The sequence below is a fragment of the Podarcis raffonei genome, chromosome 2, assembly GCF_027172205.1.
Source record: "Podarcis raffonei isolate rPodRaf1 chromosome 2, rPodRaf1.pri, whole genome shotgun sequence".
NCBI classification, from domain to species: domain Eukaryota; kingdom Metazoa; phylum Chordata; class Lepidosauria; order Squamata; family Lacertidae; genus Podarcis; species Podarcis raffonei.
This window is the reverse complement of record NC_070603.1, coordinates 82,043,950-82,067,535: the sequence shown is the minus strand read 5'-3', so window position 1 is coordinate 82,067,535 and position 23,586 is coordinate 82,043,950. Positions and strand designations below refer to the sequence as shown.

The 23,586-nt window shown below is 41.6% G+C and overlaps 2 protein-coding genes across 3 annotated transcripts; both read left to right on the top strand.

Moving 5' to 3' along the window:
- The first annotated feature begins 805 nt into the window (after nt 1-805).
- Nucleotides 806-14,404, top strand: LOC128409612 (parapinopsin-like). Its single transcript, XM_053380184.1, has 4 exons — nt 806-1,133; nt 9,257-9,585; nt 11,479-11,721; nt 13,989-14,404. The coding sequence occupies exons 1-4, from the start codon at nt 806-808 to the stop codon at nt 14,124-14,126; spliced, it is 1,038 nt and encodes a 345-aa protein (XP_053236159.1). The 3' UTR covers nt 14,127-14,404.
- Nucleotides 14,405-17,414: 3,010 nt separating this feature from the next.
- On the top strand, nt 17,415-21,936 carry SELENOK (selenoprotein K). Of its 2 annotated transcripts, none has more exons than XM_053377840.1 (4): nt 17,415-17,592; nt 19,976-20,066; nt 20,795-20,875; nt 21,840-21,936. In XM_053377840.1, the coding sequence occupies exons 1-4, from the start codon at nt 17,574-17,576 to the stop codon at nt 21,934-21,936; spliced, it is 288 nt and encodes a 95-aa protein (XP_053233815.1). In that variant the 5' UTR covers nt 17,415-17,573. The 2 variants fall into 2 exon arrangements, with proteins under 2 accessions (XP_053233815.1, XP_053233816.1); XM_053377841.1 differs by having other exon boundaries at nt 21,840-21,927.
- The last annotated feature ends 1,650 nt before the right edge of the window (nt 21,937-23,586 follow it).

The following is a 23,586-nucleotide window of genomic DNA, read 5'->3' as shown; positions in this document are numbered from 1 at the left end:
AGCCTGTGGGGGATTTTATGCATGGACTAGGGACATGTCCAAAGTATGTTAAAGGTGTTAAAAGGTGACCAAAGAAAGAACACATTTTTGCCTGCGTTTGTATGCTTAGTAGAGAAAAGCACACACATGTTGAAAAGTGATGGTTTTGTGCTATGGCAAATCCACAGCAGAAGCTGTTTGCTTGTCAAGGCCTTCACTAGTATACTGAGGTTCTTTTCTGAGAGTAAATAAATTCCGAGCCAATTTATGTTGTCAGGGGTACCATCTGCAGAGAGAGTGAAGAGAGAGTTTAGGGAATGAAACGGAAAGGTCTATAATCTCCGTTCTGTCCTCTTTCATTCTGACTTTCCAGTTGACATGGGGAACCCAGGTGGAAAGATTCACTCAGCATGTCAGGGAGGGAAAAACCATAATTGATTATTCCTATTAAGGAAACTGCTTTCCCAAATGCATTTAGATTGCACAGGTTCATTCTTAAAATGAATTATGCACTCCACTGCCTTAGGAAAAATAAAAAGTTCTGTGCAAGACATATTTCTCTGCTGCAGTAATTATGATGAGTGTAGTGCTAGATTAATTAGAAAATGAATGATGAGGGGAGAATTATGATCAAAGAAATCCGGATCTAAGGATTTGCTTTAAATGTTGTGTAATCCATGGAATGCCATGCCTTGTATTTCTTGAAACATCAAACGAGAAGGGGTTTCATAGTCATCTAGAGAAAAGAATGACTGGAGACTGACAGGTAGCGCAACGCAAAAAAGCTCAAATAGTATTTTATCTCAGCTTGGTGTCTTAACAACAAATGGATTCTCTGGACACCAATCCCTTGTCAGTGAATGTCAGCACAGGAAGAGTGGTCTTGATGCCTCGTATTGGTTACACTATAATTGCAATTATCATGGCAATATCTTGCACTTTATCAGTAATTCTGAATACAACTGTTATTGCAGTAACTATTAAGTACAGACAGCTTCGTCAGCCAATTAACTATTCCCTGGTCAATTTAGCCATAGCAGACCTTGGAGCAGCCTTGTTGGGAGGAACTCTGAATGTAGAAACAAATGCTGTTGGCTATTACAACCTGGGTAGAGTTGGCTGTGTCACCGAAGGCTTTTCTATGGCATTTTTTGGTGAGTACTTGTCTAAAACTGATTTGTTGCATCATAAGTTAGAATGTTCAAAGTTAGCACAAGCAACTAAATTGTCTTTGCATGGTAGGAAGAGCAACAGATTTCTGTAAGACTCCTAGCTGTGCTAGCATTTCAACAATGCTGGTCTCTTATTTATTTTTCTCCCTATTGCAGAAAATATGCTTACAGTTTTAATATGTGTTTGTTTTAATATCATGCATATTTTTTTATCACGATATTTTTAGCAGGTAGAGTTATGGCTTAAAAATAAAATTACATCTCTCTTAGCTTTGCATAGGTGCAAAATCAGGGGGCGGAAATGGAGCAAATTGGACCTTTGTCTCTGACTTTGCTATCAGTAATGCAGTTAGGTAATTTTAAATAGTCTTTGGTGGTAATGTCACTTCTAAATGTGCTGCATTTGGGAGCCCTCCTGCTGATTCTCCTGTGGGGGTGCCCTGAACCTCTGCCCTAAAATATTGCCTCTGTTTGCCATTCAATCGGTTGGTATTTAACTCTAGGAAGTTAAATAAGCCTCCATTGCTTCTCTGTGTGCACCACCTATCAAATAGAAAAAAACCTTTGTCTTTATGTGTCTTGTGTATGGCAATTATTTTACAAACTATTTATTATGTCTTGGAGTATTAACAACCTAGCACTAGGGCTGCAGAAAAGGGACTAAGCTGCTTCTGGCGAACCAGAGCAGCACACGGAAATGCCATTTACCTTCCCACCAGAGCGGTACCTATTTATCTACTTGCACTTTGACGTGCTTTCGAACTGCTAGGTTGGCAGGAGCTGGGACCGACAGCAGGAGCTCACCCTGTCGTGGGGATTCGAACCGCCGACCTTCTGACTGGCAAGTCCTAGGCTCTGTGGTTTAACCCACAGCGCCACCCGCTACGCCTCTGTTATTATCCTTATGTTTCATGGAATGGGGTTTTTTGCTGAGGATAATAATAGAGACCCCTAAGTGAGTCCATTGCTAAGATTTGATCCAGGGACTTCCTGGCTCATACTACATGCACTTAACAATGGCAAAACAAAGCAATGAAACATTCATAATCTAACTTAGGCTTTAATTGACAAGACAACAGAATATGCTTAGGAAACATACATGTTCAAGCATACATGTTCACATTTTTATGTTAAATCTTTACTAATTAAGATACTGGCATGTTTTTAAAATGCTGCATTCCTTCTAAAAAACATTTTCCTGAGATGAAATGTCATCTACTACACTGTCAAAAATTCTATGCCCTTTGCCAAAGAACTCAGCTGAAATAATTGCCAGCCTAGAAAGCACATATACTGTTAGTTGTTGCAATACCAAGGGCTATTGCTAAAAAATAAATAAAAAATCAAGGGTTTGTCAACATATAAAAGAGTTTTTTCACAATAGAGAAGCATTTCTTGAGAACAGTTGCGACAGAAATTTGGCTCCAGGCAAGCAAATCAAAAATAGCAACTTCAGTGTGTTTCAGAAAAGAAATGGGTTTTTATAGTGAGTGATGCTCAAAATGTTTTTTTTTAAAGCTCCTGACATGTGAAAGCATGAGGTGTCACTCTCTTGGATGGAAGTGCAGTGACCCAAACATGGGGAGGGAGTTGTTCTAACAAAGCATTTCTAAAGAGCCTATTTCTTCAGTGAAGATTATGAAATGAAGTTAGCCTTGTAAACTCCCTCTGAAAACAGAGGCATGATTCCCAAGTGCTAGGGCTTCAGAATGAGGGCCCACCACGGAATCTAACTCCCTGTTCTTTCTTAACCTTCTTTCATGGATGCACTGTGTACCAGCAAACCCCCAGAGGGCCAGGCACTCGAATGATGGCTAATAATAAGAATAATAATTTATTTATATGCCACCCATCTGCCTGGGCTACAAAGTGCAAAGGCTGGCAACCTTTTTCTGTTAAGGGTCACATTCCCGCGGTAGGTGGAGCCAGGATCTTTGATGAGCACAGCGAGACAAACGTGTCCTGGATTAACCTATAGAGATCACCATTCTCCGGTTTTCACCATGGCTCTCTCATATTAGAATTCCCAATCCTATGCAGGTCTTTTCAGGTGTAAGCTCCTCCAAGTTTTCTGGTGGCATGGTTTGGTTGTTGTTTTTTTCAGTTAAAGCACATGTAACACATGTAAAACTAATATAGCTACTATTCAAGAAAGCCAGAGAAGGAAATTCATTTCCTCTACATACACACACACACACACACACACACACAGAGAGAGAGAGAGAGAGAGAGAGAGAGAGCAGAAATCTATCAATTTGCTCTTTCCCACCAAGCCATACAACCAGATTTACTTATTTATTAAAAATCAATTAAATAAAACATTTCCCCTTCCAATTGTTCAGAAACTACTTTGAAACGAAGGGGGAGGACCACTTTTAAAAACAAGGACAAAACTAGAGGGGGGGGAAAGGGGGCAAGCCAGGAGAAATATAACAGGAAGGAACTCTAGTGGAATGGAAGAATGGGGCACCGTCCAAGAATGAAGTTAGGGGCTTCACAGGATTGCCCACGTAAAGTCCAAGCCACTTCAACTGCATTCCCAAGCCACCAATGAGGTCCCATGCTGTTCCCAGGCCCTTTTGTATTGCTATTTTAAAAAGTTAAGCAGCAATTGAAGCTTCAGCTGTCCACCATAAATGGCATAATATTATAACATCAAGAATAGTTTCTTCCCATATAGTTCAGTAATGCTGCTACATTTGTTAATAGCTCTTGGTGTGCCCAAAATGCTTTGGGTGGTACATATCAAGTTTCTCTTTTGCCCGAGAATGCAAACTGAACAACCCTCACTTCCAAACCACTATTATGCACACGTACAGAATGGGAGAGGAGGCGAGAACCGTAGAAGCCAAACTACTTATTTATATAATGTTCCACAAAAGGCCCTTATATACTGTCCTCATATTATACAGTGGTACCTCGGGTTAAGTACTTAATTCGTTTCAGAGGTCCGTTCTTAACCTAAAACTGTTCTTAACCTGAAGCACCACTTTTGCTAATGGGACCTCCTGCTGCCGCTGCGCCACCGGAGCCCGATTTCTGTTCTCATCCTGAAGCAAAGTTCTTAACCTGAAGCACTATTTCTGGGTTAGCAGAGTCTGTAACTTGAAGCGTATGTAACCTGAAGCATATGTAACCCGAGGTACCACTGTATTAAAATCAGACATGTTGTCCTTCCCTCTCTTGTACTAAGCTGTCATTTACATTAGGGGTATATTGATCCCTGTGAAGCTTTCTAAAATCACCCCCCTCCACCACATAAAAAAGATTAATAATACAAGGTTGTCTCTGCAAATAGAAATGTGCAACTGACCCTAGTGGGCATCATTTGCACTTCTGCAATGTCGATCCTAGACAACTCCACCCCCCCCAATTTCATTTATTGCATTTATGTATATCCCACCGTTTCTCCCAAGGAGCTCAAAGTGGCGTACATTGTTTCCCCCATCCCCAATTAATCCTCACAACGGGTAGATTAGACTGAGAGGCAGTGACTGGTCCAAAGTCCCCCAGTGAGCTTCATGGCTGAGTGGGGGGTATGAACCTTGGTCTCCCACGTTTTAGTCCAACACTCTCACCACTGCACCACATTGGATTTCAATACAACACATTCTCTGTAGGGCTGTTCTTGACAACTATTAAAAGTCAGAGTGCTTTTCATCATATACTTTATTTTGAGTTTATTTCTAGGAGCTGGTTTGACAGAAAGCCCTATATTGCTTAGGCCAAGTGTATTATTCTTGACTATACCATCTGTCTTTGTGCCCGGTTTATACCAGTGTAGTGTTGTGTAGCATTGAGCTTGGAGTGGACAAGGTCATTGGGTGACTTGGGCCAGTCACAGTGGCCTACTTTACACTGTGGTAGTAAATCTGTGTTTAGGCCAGGTTTCCTCAACCTTGGCCCTCCAGATGTTTTGAGACTACAATTCCCATCATCCCTGACCACTGGTCCTGCTAGCTAGGGATCATGGGAGTTTTAAGCCAAAAACATCTGGAGGGCTGCAGTTGAGGAAGCCTAGTTTAGGCTATGCCACTTTACATGGCTGGCGTTCTCCCAGATTCCGACACTGCCAGGGCTGAGCTGTATGCAGCTGTCAGAGCACAGGAATAGGGAGCCAGGATTGTGCAAAGGAGTCGGAGCAGGGAGCCCAAGCCAAGCCAAAGAACTCTTCCAAATGCCTCATAGCTAGGAAATCCATTGTTGCTCAGGCAGACAACCAGCTTAAACAGAAAATCCTTCTACACAGCTTCCTTTGTAGGAGTGCCCAATGGCCGGTTTGGGTAGATGAGACCAGTCTAAAGGCTTGAGAATATTTCATTGTTAGGAAGCTGCCCTAAACTGTAGTTCTTGCAGGGTGTCACACAGGGTAGCTGCACAGAGAAACAAAGTTATAGTCTCCATGGCTTCTCCATTTCAGGGCTGTATATTTCCAGCAGGGAGCCTGCTCTATCCAAGTAGGCTCCATTCAGGATGTAGAGCCCTGCTCTTCCAGGTTTTGCATGGGGAGCCAGTCTGAGTACAGCAGACCCCTGCTGCAGACATTCAGTCCCAAACACTGGGATGGAGGAGGTTGCAGAAAACCTGAAGGGGGGGGAAGAGACTAATAGGGTCATTCCTTCTCCCCCTCTGCTGCAATGATATTTAAGGGGTGGGAGTGGGGAGAGAATGAGTGAATGGGGTTTCAATATAAAACAGGCATATAGGATGCCTGCAAACTGCCTATTTAGAGGGACCCAGCTCACTTTTAAATCCATACAGCATTTTATGTACATTACAACAAAACTACTTTTTTCCTCATCTATCCCCCACAATGCACATTTCCTTTTTATATGCACCCAGCATCCTTTCTCTAAAAAATCAATCTTCATTGCCATTTCTAAGCTTGCCACACTGTCTATTTTTATGATGCAGTAATTAAAACGTGGCTCAGTATTCATGGGGTGGCTTAACAAGACATTTTATAATCTCATCAGTTCTTTTACTTGCATCCCATTGTTCAGCCTAGGAGCTCAACTTCATATGGGCTGTCCTTAGAGAACTCTAATTTTTATAGCACTTACTGGTGAATGAAAATTGCACTGTTTTCAACACTTTTCTTCCTGGTGCATTAAGAGATGACAGTTGAACTGAGATGAAGTATCAATAAGAAATTAGACTTTACTAGCTGCAGTTATTTGCTTGGAATACAAAGCTTTATATCTGACTAAGGAGTGAAGCCAGTATTTATCAATAAAATAAAAGTGGGCAAATAAAAACACTGAACACAGCACAATTACAAATCTCTGAGGATAGTTTCCTAAAGCCGGCATCTTGATAGGAACAATCCTAAAGTGCATGTAGCCTGTTTCACTCTGGCTAGCCAGATTTCCCCAGGAAGGTCAATAGCCAAACATGAAGGCAACAGCTCTGCTCTGATGTTTCTCCACTCCCTACCCCAGGAACTAGCATTTATTGGCCCATAGATGAGCCATCTTTAACAGTGTGAGGAAAATGTGCAGTCTCCCATCTCTTCCTCTAGGAGGAGTACCATATTTTGTTCAACCACAACTTGCTGTGTTATTTCAGCAGTGGAGGCTCGTTATTTAGGGTGAATGGATCACTGTCCCAAAAACCTCAGTCTGCCCTCAATCAGGCCCCACCTCCCTATCTTCCTTCTTCCACCAGGTTCCACTTACAAATTGATGCTCAATAAACAGGTTGGTCTAGAAGTGACCACCATATCCCAATGTGAAGGTTCTTCATAACTCTGGGCAGGCATGCTTCCTGAATGAGCTTAGAAGCCCCCTTAGACATTTCTGCTCAAGATGGAAAAGTCAGGGTGAAGGGGGCATGCATGCACTCATTTAGTGAATGAAGCTGATATTATATATGAGTCTGCTTTAAAAGCAGGGGTGGGGAACTGGGTCCATCCAGCAGGCCAGATCCTTATCTCTCCCATTCCACGCAGGCCAAGTTTGACAGATGTGGAGCTGGTCTTCTAAAATCAAAATGATGTTGGGTAACCTGTATCTCACCCCCACCCCATGGTATGAAATCAAACTGTACAAAAGCAAAGGCAAAGCCCCATGCACAGTGATCTAACCAGTGGCTCTCTTCAAATATTCTGTTGTGTGTTGATGATGAATGATTATTATTATTATGTTGTTGTTGTTGTTGTTGTTGTTGTTCTGAATAAAGTGGCAAACTATTAAAGCAAGTGATCCCAAGTTCTACTCTTATGGGTGACGGATAAAAGTTTTTCTCTTCCACTTTTTCCACACTATACAGAATTTTAAAACTTCCTTCCTGTTCAGACTTAGCATACCTCTTCTCTACACTAAAAGAGCTCCAAATGCTTTAACCTTGCAGCGTTGAGAGTTTTCTGCTCCTTTTCTTGCTCTAGAACTTCCTTCTTCAGCTACAGTGTCATAACTGTATGCAGTATTCCAATGGGGTGGTACCATACATTTTTATATGGCAATATTATATTGGTGATTTTATTTTCAACTCCTTTCCTAATAATCCTTCACACAGAATTTGACTTGTTCGGTGTTAATTTGTAATCTGACAAATGACAAGACCCAATGGCTTTTAACGGATAGTTCTAGAATGTCATATTTTAAATTACTATAAAATTTTAAAACTGCTATAATTGTTTACCACCAGTATGCTCTTTGGAAAAATTGTTTTGGCCATATTGCTAATTTATATTTGTTTTGCCAGAGTTTGTACTACTTTTAGTTCTTCTCATTTTGGCAAAACTTTCTCTTTTACAGATGCCCTTTTTGCCTTTTATAGCTTTCTGGACTCTGCTTGTTAAGCATACTTGTATCTCATTGGAATTATTGGTACCTTTCTAAATTTGCTATATACATTTTATCTCTGTGTCTATATTAATGATTTTTAAATAACTATCAAGCTTGCTGAAGAAATCTAACTTCCCTGGCTCTCTCTTTTAACTAATCTACTTAACTTTGGAAGTGGGGCAACTCCATTTAAAATTAAATGTGACCAAGCTAAATTTCCTGAATGTTGCATATATTAGCACTTAGTCTGTTTCTGAGTTCTGGTAACTCCTAAGTTAGATTACTTCAACATGCTATGCATGGGACTGCCTTTAAAGACAGCAGAATTCAGTGGCCAGGTTGTAGCACCGATCCTGGCCCAATTGCACTGTCTGCCAACTAGTTTCCCGGCCCAATTCAAAGTGCTAGTTTAGAATGATAAAGCCTTAAATAGCTCAGGAGTTCAATACGTCAAGGACCAAGAGGAATGTGGAATGGGTGTGGAATGCTTTGTGTGGAATGCTCTCCCCAGGGTGGCTTGCCTGGTGCCATTATTATACATCTTTAGATGGCAGCCAAAAACATCCCTCTATAACCAGGCCTTTGTCCCTTTTCCATGGCCTTTTAGAAGTGAGAGAGGTGGGGAGATGTTTTCAATGTATTTCCTCCCTGGTTTTAATATACCATATTTTTTGCACCATAACACTCACTTTTTTCCTCCTAGAAAGTAAGGGGAAATGTCTGTGCGTGTTATGGAGGGAATGCCTACGGGTGGCATGCCTACGGATTTTCCTTCTCTAAAAACTACGTGCGTGTTATGGTCGGGTGCGTGTTATAGAGCGAAAAATATGGTACCTATGTGGCTTTTGTTTGCTTGCTTGCAAATTGATTTGGGTTGCCTTGGGCAAGATAAAGCAATGGACAATTTTAATAAATAAGAAGTAGAAGAATCAGGTGATGATATTGGAGTGTGGAACCTGTGACCTTCCAAATGTTGCTTGACCCCAAACTCCCACTAGCACAAGTCAATGGCCAATGGTCAGGGGGTGATTGGAGCTGTGGTACAACAGCACTTGGAGGGCCACACAGGTTCCCCATCCCTGATCCAGGAGATACTAGTTGAAAGTAATGTTGTCAAGGGAAGGAAGATTTCCTGTGGAGGATGTAATTCAAAGCTACAGCAGAATGTTGCAAATTCCTCATGCTGGCACCCTAGAAAGGTAAGGATTTGAATGCATCGAGGCTCTTCAGAAATTCAAAAGTACCAGTTGTCATACAGTTTGTGTAATATTCTTAATATTAAAAGGAATGAATAACATATTTTCACTTCAATTGCAGGCATTGTGGCTTTATGCACCATAGCAGTGATAGCTATAGACCGCGCGATTGTGATCGGCAAGCCTATGGGAACACTTACTTTTACCACCAGGAAAGCCATGATTGGAGTTGCTGCGTCCTGGGTCTGGTCTCTCGTTTGGAACACTCCCCCTCTTTTTGGTTGGGGAGGATACCAGATGGAAGGCGTCATGACCTCCTGTGCTCCGGACTGGTACAACAGTGACCCTATTAATGTTTCCTATATTGTCTGCTACTTTCTATTCTGCTTTACAATTCCGTTCGCTGCCATCTTGGTTTCCTATGGATATCTACTATGGACTCTGCGCCAGGTAGTGCTGCATTTCGTATTATGTTTTGCTTAATTTGCTGACCTTAAAAGTGTTTTAGCACCATTAAAAAAAATTCCAGAATTAAAATGTACTGACTCATTCAAAAGACAATCTGGCCCAAGGGCTTGAGCTACATTAAAAAAAAAAAACTGGGTCAATATCAGCTACTTTATGTTGCATACCGTCATCATTCAAGGAATCGGAGCACATGGAATCTGAATTTAGGCAAATGTTAAACTGGTGTGCTTAGACTTCACTAAGCATGGGTGCTCATATCTTACATATTTTCCATACCAAAGCATAATTTCATTAACGATTTATCTGTGATTCAGATTCACACATAGCATTGGGGCTGCTTTTGCCACTCACAAGGGCTGCGTGCACACACACATTAATGTGTGCAATATAAGATAATGTTAGGTGCTCCTAGATCCATCACTGTCACTGGAAGCACAGGTGTCCTCTAGTCCTCAAATGTGTATTAGTGCAATGTGCTCTATGTGGAGCTATCCTTGCAGCTGGTGCATAATGTGGTAGTTGGGTTGCTTGTGGTGGCAAACCAGTGGCAACATATTACAACACCTTGTTTGTGGGATTTGCTCTGGCTGCCAGTCTGCTACTGAAGCAAGCACAGATTTGCTGAACAGAAACCCACACCACAGGTTAGCAGGGGAACTGGCTATGAGACAGATTACTGCATTGTATTTGGAAGGTGTTTTCAGTGCTAGTTCCAATTTTCAAAAGGTTGTAGGTTCAGTCTTCTGTGGCTTCAAGTCGGATGGGGAAAGGTTCTTGCCTGAAACCCTGGAGAGTCACTGCCAGTCCGTGTTGGCTCTCCTCAGCTAGATGGAACAATGTTCTGACTTGGTCTAAGGCAGCTTCTCACATTCCTGGCTTTGAAAAGTGTTTACAATTTGTTTTAAATTCACCCTCTTAACTAAACTCCAAAACAGATATTTCCCCTCACATTTATCAAGCAAACCTTCTGTGTATAACATATGAAGCACTTCTTTAAAGTCTGCTCAGATGAAAAAACAAAAACAGGCCTACAAGGAATTTATCTGTCCATCACACGGCCAGTTTCCGTGTAGTAATGGAGTTTGGTCCGTGCCTTTACTGCTTTCCTCGCTGCCACATTAGAGCGTTCAGGCCAGACCCTGTAGCATTCCTGTATCTTGGCAAATTGCATTTCCTCTGGCGTGCCTTTTTCCATCATATGCTATGTTTAAGAGAAAACTTTGGTCACTCTGGATTTCTCATTTCTTCCCTACCTCCTGGAACTTATTTTTCACTGCGCTTTCCAATCTTTGGCCTCCCAACCTTGTTCTCACAGCTCCTCCTGTTCCCAGCTTTTGCAGCCAAATGTCTTTTAGGTGAACTCATAAGACTACACAGTTGCGAACATTTGGAGGCAGACAGACTGAATCAAGGGTACCCAATGTGCTACCCTCTAGATGCTGATCAGCTCCTATCAGTCCCTACCAGCTTGGCCAACGGTCAGGAATGATGGGAGTTGTAGTCTATAATGGCTGGAGGGGACCACATTAACTATTCCTGTTCTAAGACATCATATCAGCTCAGACCATGGATGCCACTGTCACCTTTACATGTCAGATTGCCAGTATCCATACACTTGCTTCTGCATCCCTCAAGACCTGTTCAGACTGGATATTTGCAAATTAGCAGATTATTACAAAAGCCTCCTGTTCTCTCTTTCCCAAAATAAACTTGCTCTGTAAAGGCTGACCTGAACTTCCTGCTGGCATGCAGAATAAAACATTCTTAAGCACTTCCACATGAACTGTCATCCTTTTCTTTTATGTGCAATGAAATGTAATTACACTGATGTATGTCCTATTTTTGATAGGTATTGAATGTGCTATTTTTAACTAGGTTGCTAAAGTTGGAGTAGCTCAACGAGGCTCAACAACGAAAGCGGAAGCTCAAGTGTCACGGATGGTGATAGTCATGGTGATGGCATTCTTGATTTGCTGGCTTCCTTACGCAACTTTTGCCCTGGTAGTTGTGGGTAATCCTCAAATCTACATTAATCCTATTATAGCCACCATTCCTATGTACCTGGCGAAAAGCAGCACGTTCTATAATCCAGTCATCTACATTTTTATGAACAAGCAGGTGAGTTTAAACTCAATATGATCTGTGGAGCATGAAAATCAAAGTATAAATATTGTATATGCTCAACATCCATTGGGAGTCTTTTTTTAAAAAAAAAATCCACCACCCTGTGAATTTTACTTCCAAATCCCTCTGCTCTCTCTTCTGAACTACACTGCAAAATAAAATCCGCTGCCCTGATCTTAACCCCCGCCCCGCATGTATGTAGAGTATACTATACCACAAATCATCTATCTGCAGGTCTGGACTTTCCCAAGTAAATAAAATTGCTTACATTGCTTTTATATCTATTCAGGCATGCCAGCTTTCCTAGCAGGCTCACAGGGATGGTACACATTGCAAAAAGGGAAATGTTCTCTAACCAAGAATTTTGTATGTGCTTGACCTGCTTTTTAGGTTGCACAACAGATCAAACACACATTGCTGTCTGTTCACTAGTCAGGAAGTAAATCGAGCAATACAAAACATTCTTGTGCACAAAGAATATAGCATAATGCTCTGGTGGGTTTGTCCCAGGATTGCCTTAAAGCTGCCTGCTGTATGTGCAGAATTATTTTCTATGCTGCCACCTTGTGGCTAAATGAATTCTTATTATAATGATTTATCAAGGATGCTTTTTCTGTTTTCTTCATGCACTTGTTTCAGTAACAATTATATCAACTCAGGATTTTTTGCCCAGTTACACAAAATAAGATCCTAATCTATTATAGCATAAAAAATGCCTTTGAAACGTTCATCAGTGCATAAAAATAGTATGAATGCTTAATGTGCTTATATTAAGGTAAAGGTAAAGGTACCCCTGCCTGTACAGGCCAGTCGTGTCCGACTCTAGGGTTGTGCGCCCATCTCACTTAAGAGGCCGGGGGCCAGCGCTGTCCGGAGACACTTCCAGGTCACATGGCCAGCGTGACGAAGCTGCTCTAGCGAACCAGCACCAGCGCAGCACACGGAAACGCCGTTTACCTTCCCGCTATAAAGCGGTACCTATTTATCTACTTGCACTTAGGGGTGCTTTCGAACTGCTAGGTGGCCAGGAGCTGGGACCGAAAGACGGGAGCTCACCGCGGGGATTCGAACCGCCGACCATACGATCAGCAAGGTTTTACTCACAGCGCCACCCACGTCCCCATATATTAATAACAAATTAAAAAACGCAACAGAGCTAGGAAGCACTAAGCCCATAGAATACAATGGTCTTAAGCATGCCTAAATCTGTGCTGGATTTAAACTTAAATATCATTTTAATAGTAAATGAGTTTTTTGACATACATACATACTTAAAGAAGATAAATACTTATTGCTTAGAAATTTATGTCATAGCATGCATAATAATATGTTGTCTTTAGAGCAGTGGTTATTTTCGGGATCACTGACCCCATTGAGAATCTGATGAAAGCTATGGAACCCCCTCCCTAGAAAAATGCATATATATAGAGGCACAAGATTTTGCATACAATTTGTTTTATGACATGGAGGAGGTGGCTTTATTTTTTGCAGCCATTTAATGGACCCCTATGAAGCCACAGGTGGAAAAAACCCTACTTTAGAGAAAGAGGGAAAATACCCTATTCTAGCTGTTAATATGCAGGAAGAATCTGTTTTCTAAACTGCTGGCATGCAAAAACTATGTGCTAAATCCCAAATCAATTTTGCTTTTTGCTCTGGTTTGTTTTTAAAACTTGTGGTTTTCTCTTCCCACCTCCGCCCCCATAAATCAATTACCTCTTCTGAACGTTTCCTTCATCCTTTTTGTCTCAATGCCTCCTGTCCTTATCTCAGAGGCAGATTTTGGGGAGCACAACTGTTTCCGCTGCACTGGGCACTGACCCTCCATGCCTCAGGCTGCTGTTTAAGGCATAGGAGCAGGGCCAGGGTTTCACAGTGGCAACCCAAGTTGTATGCGACGGGTTGTTACATACCAAACATACTGGGCTTTATCCAATGCTGTGCCAGTGGGGTTCCATTCCCACTTCTCCCCCCCCCAACCTCCCCAAAATCTGCTTCAGAGGGTTTCCCCCATCCCTCCAGAGCTGATATTCAAGGATGCAAGGGGAGGAGCGGCAGAAAGGAACAGGGAAAGAAGAGGAAATTTAATTATGCACATGGCAGCCCCTTCTACCCGTAGATCTGCAATGTTGGATACAGTCTTTACGTGTCTCACAGCAGTACACACACACAAACACATATATATATGTGTTTGTGTACATGAATGACGTATAATCAAATGTGGCATGAGCCAAAAGTAAATTTGTACTTTTCCTTTCCAGTTCCGCGATTGTCTCGTTAGGTGTCTCCTGTGTGGAAAAAATCCATGTGCTTCCAATCAAGCGGATGAAACTGATCTAGAAGTTTCTACTGTTGCCCCTGCTTCCTCTTCAAGATGCGGCAAAGTTTCTCCACAGTAGAACACAATTCAATATATGTAATTTTTATTGACTTAGAGTAGAGCGCTCTGCATGTTTCCTCAGAAGTAAGTCCCACTGGGTTTAGTGAGGCTTACTCCTCTATATGTGTGTTTTAGCACTGGAGCTCTTGTTATCCTCTTTTTCTTTCTTTTCCAGTTATTGTCTAATGCTAAATCTGAAAGCCTGACAACTCTTTCTTGGCCTTTGAGTCTTTTTGTGAAATGGTTTTATGGTGTATAAAACATCCTGCAAATAATCACTATGTTTGGTAGTGTTGCTTCTACTAGTATTTATTAATATATTTAATATCTCATTTACACTTTAAGGCACCTGAGGTAGCATCCAGCAGTTAAAAATAAAATTGGAAAAAATAACAATAAAATACAAATACAAATACAAAGACTCAACAGCAGTTAAATGTTAAAAAGCAACAATCAAGAACAAACACAAATGAAATGCAAGCATAAATGCAAGCAAATTAGGAATCAAATCAATTGCAAACAGTAAAAGCCCATAGGGCGTGAGAGAAACAATTAACTGAAGTTCAAAAGAATAAAGTTGTTCTAAGTCGCTGGTGGAAAACAATGAGAGGGAGCAAGACTATACAGAAGGCCACATCCCACTATCTCACTAGCTGGGAATAGAAAGCAGTATCTACTGCAATGATTTCAAAAGGCCCTATAAATATCAATTTATCAGCAGTCGTATCTTCTGTTCTCCAGTCCCTGTATACTGGAGAGATAAGAAGATGAGCTTGCTCGATCAAGCCATTGACCCATCTAAGCCTGCATCGTGTTCTCACAGAGGTCAACCAGATGCCTATGGGAAGCCTTCAAGCTAGACTTGAGCACAACAGCACTCTACCTTCTTTTTAGTTTTTGAGGCTTAGGGCCACGAAAGTAGGAATGGAAAGTTATGCTTTTGCAGCAGATCAATCTGCTGTTAAAATGATCAGCAACAGATAACAGATGAAATTGTGGGTGGTTTTCTTCTTAATGAGATGTAGAATTAGGTGCACCTTTTAGATAGATTCACAATGCATTTGTAGACAGAGCCTATACTCTAACCCTCATCTTTGTGGGCTGCAAACCACCACCACTCAGCTTAAGCAGCAATTACGCTCAGAAATAAACTTCTATCGACACGAATATCCTTTTTCCTAAGCTTAAATGCTGCATGGGGAGCAGGAACAAGGAACAAGCTGGATCCAAAGCATCAACTAGAGGCCACATATGACCTGCAGGCCTGAACGTCCCCATCTGTACTACAGAGAGGCAACTCTTTGAAAACAACCGAAGTATAGTGTCCCAATCAAGGGAAGTAATATTCCCACTCTAGCCTGCCTTGGTCAAACCACACCTAGAGTACTATGTCCAGTTCTAGGCAATTTAAGGATACTGACAAGCTGGGACATATACAGAGAAGGGGGACCAAGATGATCAAGGGTCTGGAAACCAAGCCTTATGAGGAACAGATGAGGGAGTTGAGTATGTTTAGCCTGGAAAAGAGAAGACTGAGAGAATGTATGATAGCCATTTTCAAATATCAAAAGGGCTGTCACATGGAAGATGGAGCAAGGTTGTTTTCTCCTGTTCTGGAGGCTAGGACTTAAACCAAGGGATTAAAGTTACAAGAAAGGAGGTTTCAATTAAACATCAGGAATAACTTTCTGACAGTAAGAGCTGTTTGACAGTGGAACAGACTCCCATGAGAGATTATCCTTCCCTGGAGAATTTTAAGCAGAGGTTGGATGGCCATCTGTCATGTATGATCTACATGAGATTCCTGCATTAGAAGGGGTTAGACTAGATGTCTCTCAGGGTCCCTTCCTACTCTACCATTCTATGATTCTATGTTAGGACATGTCTGAATCAGCATAGTATTAGGCTTGCAGATCTGCTCCTGGTGTTCAGGCCACTGAGTACAAAGACCCCAGAGTGATGAACAAGTACTGTGGCAAATGGCGCTTTTTAATTGCCCACGGAACATCCTGGATTCCATCTCCAGGTAGGGCAGAGAAAGAACCCTGCCTTCCTGGATCTCCATTGCCGGTCAATGTGGACAATACTGAGAGAGATGGACCAATGGTGTCTGACTCACTATTATATGTACCTACAAGACAGCAGTTTTATACACACTTATTTGGAGGTCCCAGAGGATCCGGCTGGAAGTACACAGCTTAAGCTTCAACGTATTATTACATGCCGTTGGCATGGCAACAGTTGTGAGGCAGTCTATTATCTGCGCTCAGCCAGTAATCCCTCTTCAGCTGGAGCTTTCTTCTGTGCTGAGGAAGAGGTCCTATGAGGTTGTGGAGAAGGAGAAAGGCAAGAGAAAAGAACACCTGGGAGGCAAACACAACAATGCCCTATGTTTCAAACGGTGAGCTACAGATACTGGCACTGATCTGAGAGAAAAAGAAGAGTAGGAGGTATTTCAGAAATTATGTGGAAGGGATATTGCCACCAGAGGTGTATTTAAACTCCATTGCGCCCTTGGCAAGGAGCTGTATAGGTGCCCCCTGTCCCTTGCGCTCTTTGGCAAATATTGGCATTCCTGTGTCCCTTGTGCCCTTGCAGAGGAGCCTGCATGCCACACCCAGCCACCCAGAGCAGCAGAGGAGTGGTCCAGGGAGTGTGTAGGCAGGCTCCTAGCCGCTCCAAGCCAGAGTGGGGAGGCACAATTGTTGCACACTGTAGCGGGGAGTTCCCCGGGCTCAACACACACCCCGGGCCTGTATTCTTCTTGGGGGGGCCAACCTATCCAACACAAATGATCTCCTCTATTGGCATGAAATCATATAATTGCTTTTGCTCAGACTTCTACACTTTTCATCCTTTCGCTCTTGCGTTTTCCTCCATGGTTATGCTTATTAGTTCTTTCTAGCTTCAGAACCATAAAGACAATGCACCAAGAATGCTCCAGTGTAACCCCTTAACACCTGGAAGCTTGTTTTTTCTGGTTCCAGCTTCTCATGTGCAGGCTACCCAGGTTGCAGTCCTTAGGTGCCATTTTGAGCAGACTTCTATGAACTCCCCACACACTGCTCAGCTTCTCATACTGAATCTGGCACACAAACACACCCCATCAATCTCCAGTCGTGTACTATGGCATATCAAAGCCGCCGAGTTTCTCTTTATTTCTGTTTCCCGCCCACCGAGGAGCGCAGGGCGCGCTGCTCTACCGTTTTCCTATCTCTGTGGTCTAAATGAGGCGAGTATGCTGTCAGAGCCGCCGAACTGGCAGGCCAAGGGCGGAAGGAGCGGCTGCGGCAGCTGCGGCTGCTTAAGGGAGGCAAAGTGGTGACGCAACGGTCCATCCCGTGATCGCTCGGCCTATGGCGTCTTCCCAGCTCCGACTTCCTGGGTGACAGAGGAGGGGCGGGGCTGGAGCAGGAGAGAGAGAGAGACCTCTGAGCGTTCGGATCCGGGACGGTGGGGCGAAGCCATGGTTTATATTTCGAACGGTGAGGGGCAGAGATTCCGCGGTGGGGAGGGAACCTTTATTATGGGGTGGGAGTGGGGCAGAGCATGGGGATAGCCATGATTTATTTTAGGGGGGCAGCCTTTATGTTGGGGAGGGTAGAACAGAGTTATCTGCAGCGCAATTGGTTAGTTAAGTATTTTTATTTATTTTATTGATTTAGGGAGGCAGCTGCCCCCCCCCGGCTACGCCCATGGGGCAGAGGAAAATTTATGCCTGATCCTCTCTTTTTCTGCTCCTTTTGTATTGGAAGTAGTGGAGGTGGAGGTGGTGTAGATCGAGGCCCCTACGCAAGATCACGCTTTCTGCAACCTGGTAGATCCGGAAGGCTGCCAGTAGTGTTTTCATAGTTGCTGAATAAACTTACATAATTCCTGCTGTTCCTGTCTGTGAAAAGATGCACTGAAAGGGTTGTCATGTTCGTATGACAGGGCTTGAGGTTGTTTTTCAAAGGGTAACTCCGAAAGAACCCGGGCGAATGGCTTCGTGCGGATTAAAAGCCTGTTTTATTTTTCAAAAGCGGGATAATTAAATCGCCTTGTGGGGACCTCGAAGTCATTATTCAGATGCACAAAGAATTGCCTTGGTCTGTAAATCACCTATAAGGTTGGAAACAGCAGTATGATTATCATTACAGGTGTCAACCCAGTACATACCTCTTCTGATAAATTCTGGCTCACGGCCAATGCAGTTTTAACTAGATTTCGATTCATATTTTTAATTGCTTGGTTTGCCATCTCAAACCATTCTTCTGCCTCCTAATTTGGACTGTCACCCCAGAAGAAAGAAATTGTTTATATGCCTTAATTTACAAATTTGGGGTGGAATTACTTTTGGCTCCTCTGCTTCATGTTAGCAGTAGATGATAATCTTAAACTCTGTTGAACTCTGTTGAAGTAAGCGTAGGATTAAGCTGTACAAATAGCATTTCAGAGTAACTATTCAATTGATCTACCTAATGTGCGTTGGTTCTCTGAACCTTGACTATTGCTCAGCAAATTAGAACTCAACTCTATACGTTCTTAAAGAATAATATACTTGACTTAAATGGTCATTGATTTGCGTTCTCAGTGCTGAGACTAGCAGGTAATTGTGGTTTGATTAGTGCTTTTGGGGAATGGGAGAAATCTAATAACAATGATAAAAAGCCTAATGATTAAAATACCTTTTTTATTATTAGGGTGTTAATAAGCCTGCAGTAGTTCTTGCTAGTTTGCATTTTCCCTCTTTCACAGACAGCACTGAAATGTAAGCTTATAGTCTTTTAGCAGTCTGATTAAAAACAAACAAAACATTTCTATCAAGGGAACTGCTGGTGGAGAGGTGGGATCATATTTCCCCACCCTGGTTTACTGAGTTTTCACTCTGGTTGTGAAGGAAGGTATTTTTCTTTTTCTGTGCTATCCAAGTAGGCTGATGGTGGAATGATGGAGCAATCTGTCCCTCCTCCACCAGCCTTCTTACTGGGTTGCTTGAAATTCCTGGTCACCTGTTGTTAAGTACAAGACTGGGTTTAGCACTAGAAGAATTAAAAAAATTAAGCATTGATTGCAGTTTCGGCTGGAGAACTAGTGTATCTTGTCTGTAGTTTGTAGTAACAAACATGTGCAGGAGTACAGAAGCTAGGGCTGCTATGCTGTGTTCATTTTTAGGAGTAAGATTTTCTGACCCGTACATAACTTCTTAAATATATAGGACTAAGCTATAAGAGAGCTTTTAGGTGGAAGGATTTGCTAGTACAGTACTGTACCGATGGTTGTTGCTCCAGATGGGTTGAACATTGGAAACATAGCAACTATGATGCAAGAAACTAGCATTGTTAGGTGTGTGGGGGGAGATGTTTCCACTTGATTTGTTACACATTAATGTGTGTTGCAGGATGGACGAGTAAACTTAGATTTGAACAAACAGAAATTTGCAGTTGGGCCCATATCTCCAGTTACAACTATTTTAAGTGACTATTTTTATGTCAAGTGAAATGTTACTTCCAGTAAACCAGGGGTGGGAAATTCTCCGAGTTTTGTTGGTCTCTTAACTGTCAGCAACCCCTGACTCGTCATTAGAGATGATGGGAGTCACAGTATAGCAACATCTGGAGGACCACAGATTCTCCACTCCTGTAGTAAATTATGTTAGGGAAGCATATAACAACTGGCAAAGTACATTCCTTGGCCAGGCTCCCAGGCTTTATATTTTTCAAACAGTAAGTCCCCATGCCACATGATTAAAGGGAAATAATACTGACTTGTGTTTTAACTTCTAAAATATCAAATTTTTTGAATAATACTGCTTCCTTCTTCATAATGATGCATACATTGTTATTTTGAGATGATATTTATTATTGTTATTGTTATTGTATATTACAGGTCAAGTGTTGGATAGCCGGAGTCGGGCTCCATGGAGCTTGTCATTTATAACTGACTTCTTTTGGGGAATAGCAGACTTCGTAGTTATGTTGTAAGTAGAATTATTCTCTTAATCTAAATCTTAAATTGTGCAACTTGCCTTCAGAACCATCTGGGACTAGTTTTATGGCAGTGTAGATAGATAGATAGATGATAGGATGATAGTCAATTGAACACCAAGCAAAGCTTTTCTTCAGTATAATAGATCTAGATCTAAATCTCTCATTGTGAAGAGCAGTATGCATCAGATAATAAATCCTTTAGGTCGTCCCTTCTTTTAGAGTCATGAGATGACAATACTCCTCAAAGCAAGAAAGAAAAAGAAATGATTGATTAAAATTAAATTGATCAGTGCACAGGAAACTTAATAACATGAGATGCTTGTGACATTTGAAAAAAGGAAACCAGCATTCTAGGCTTCTGGGGACACCCTGATAATATTTTGATGTCTCATAAAGGCTATTTAAAATAAGTCCTGACTCAAGTTTAGATTTTGTCAGTCTTCCATTCAATTGACAAATGTTGGACCGGGAGCGGGAGCGGGAGCGAGAGAGAGAGAGAGAGAGAGAGAGAGAGAGAGAGAGAGATTCTCTTCAGAAGATATATATATCTCTTCAGAGAGATATATATTCTCTTCAGAAGTAAAGATAGAAAAAATTATTTGTAGAAAGGCAATTTTGCTGTTCATTTAAACTTAATACTACTACTGAACTGCTTAACCCTGCTGCTTAACCCTGTTATTTGTGGCACTGGATTAATGGGAATCTTTTGTCATTTCAGTTTCCAGAGCATTATTCACCCAGATTTGACAAGGAGAGGCTACACATCTTCCTCCTCTTCAAGATACGATGATGGAAGGGGGTACTGCTTTTTCATTTTAATTTACAGAAGATATTTAGGCCTGATTCACACCCATCCCCAGTATTTAGATCTTGCACATGGTAAAGAACAGGAGCAAGGTGAGGGGGCTCAAGTAGAATCCCTATTTTGAGTTTGAGCCTGAAAATCCATTTACAAGTAAGCTGTCACCAGATAGCCATCATCACAGAGGATCATATGATGTGAGGCCCACTTGTGTCAGCCTTGCTCTATGCTGAAAGTCTGTGCATAGCCCAACTGGATGCAAAACTACATGTAGAGACCATATGTGAGCCCCACCCTAACTTCAGTTATTAAAATCTTCCAAATTTAGTTCAGAATTAGAGTTGCTGCATTTACTTCAAGCTTAGCTGCCTATCTTTGTTAAGATGCCTCACATTATAAAGGTATAAAGCAGAGCTTTCAAAACTGTGTGCCACAACACGTTAGTGTGTCGGTTGCCATGTGTAGGTGTGGCATGTGAACGCTCCCTGCACTCGTCTCAGGGCTGGAAAGGCGTTAGTTTAACCCAGTGCATTTTTTTCTGGGGGTAAGCATACCCCTAAACATTTTGTGAATCTTCGTACTTTTGTCCATTTACTGTATTTATTTTCCCCGATTTGAACTACAAAATGGTGATTTTCTTGAGTCAAAATGAGAGTACCCCTAAACATTTTTAAAGAAAAAAAGCACTGGTTTAACTTTTGGTTTGCTAGTAAAACTGAATTACTGTCTCATGAAATGATGCATATCTAAAAAGTGTGTCACCAACATGAAAAGTTTGGAAAGCTCTGGTATAAAGGTATCTCATCTGTTGATAAGGAATCTTGCATTTTGGGGAGCCTAAGAAAGGAAAACTTATTTTACCAGTTTTAGAAACCCATAATCTGCTACATCTGAAGGTGCTTCTCTGATGGGATTTCTTGCCAGGTGTTTTCTCTTCACATTTTGCTTTTGTTTGTTTTAGGCCTCCAGGGATTCCTCGTCGTAGAATGGGTCGAATAAACCACTTTGGAGGAGGTCCAAGTCCTCCACCAATGGCTGGAGGTGGATGAGGAAGGTAACCTATGATCTGTCATTTTTGGGATTCTGAATTTTAAAAATGAACTTTAGTTTGGCTTAGGAACAGTTCATGATTTTTTCTTTTGCAAAATCAAAGAGGGAAAAAATCTAGTAATTAGTGGCTGTAAAACTAAATAATTTTATAGTTTTAAATGCATCTAGGGGAGGTGGATGAGCTTTAGATTTTGCCCTGTTCCTCCTCCTGCCCATTATTCAGAAAGGAAAGGTGTCTGCTCTACATGCTTTGACATTAGGCAAAGATCTGCGAAGGGAAAAACCAGTGTTCCCCTTTTTTTAGTACTGTACTTGGTTTGGGATGTAATTTTAATCCCATTTACCTGGGAGCAAGCCCCATTGAATTAAATAGAACTTACTTCAGAGTAGTGTTGTTAGATTTGCGCTGTGTCCAGACCTATAGTGTTCTAATATTTTGAATACTTAGTGGATTTCAGTAAGAGAGGTTGAGAGATAAGGAGCTGCATAATGTATCAAGGGGATATAAACTGAGCAGCAGTACTATACAAGTGGGACCTGCAACAAAATGTTGCATTGTGAAGTGCTCCTGATCAGGCTTCTTGGTAGCTATGCTCTCTTCTCTGCCTTCTGTTCCCCCTTGGCTTTTCATTTATTTCCCCCATAGACATCATTTGATCTGTGGCAACTATGTTCAGCCCTCATTGGGCTATTTTCTAATTTATAAAAAAAATCTAAGTTTTTTTGCACTTCTGCAAACCTAGAAGTGTGGATGGCACCTTTTTTTGGTGTGTTTTTTTGTTACATAAGGAACAGCACTCTGATAATGAGTGACCTTTCTGCATCCTAAGAATATGCTGAAGCACATTACCAGGACAATGACAAACTCTCCTTCCTGGCTGTTATTGTTCTTTTTTAGCACGTTAAACATCACTTACTTTGGATTTCCATGGTCACAGCTTCCACACTGAACTTCAGCACATGTCAGTTTTTGGTCCAGCTCCAACAGGAACTTATTTGTAGAGAGCCAGCTACTTCAGTAAAAAATCTCTGCAATTAGAATCGGTCATTAGAATCCATCCTTATATTGTACAGAAATTCTTTGTATATTGAGGATGATTATGTTTTATGCTTTGTGTTAAATAATGTTTACTTAAAAGAAATATACTTGTATTGATATCTTACTGTAAATGTATCATACTTTGTTTAATAGCCAGGATTTTAAAAGCTACTTAAGACTCAAGTAAATCTAATGCGATTTTAGATTTCTTTTCTTTTCTTTGACTGCCCCATACTACATGACAAACCATGTTCAACATTTTTCTGGGTTCAAAAGCAGTTTTGTCAGGTTTGGTGGAGGTTGCCGCCTGAAGAAAAACAAATGTGATGACCTCATAAGCTCCTGGTGCAAATTTCATTGTTTGTAATGTATGGAATGTATGCAATCGCAACATTGCCAGAAAACTAATCAGTATTTTCTTCTTCTTAGGTAAATGCCTCTTTTGAGAGGCAGACAACTGGACATACATTTGCAACACTGAAATGACCTCCTGGCAGATGGACCAAATGGGTCTGAGTGTTGTGTGTGTGTGTCTAAATGATTCACTGCTCTGTGGATTAGCAGAACAATGAAGTTGTGCTGGGAATTCCGACTTCCAGGATCCAGTGTAACTGAAATG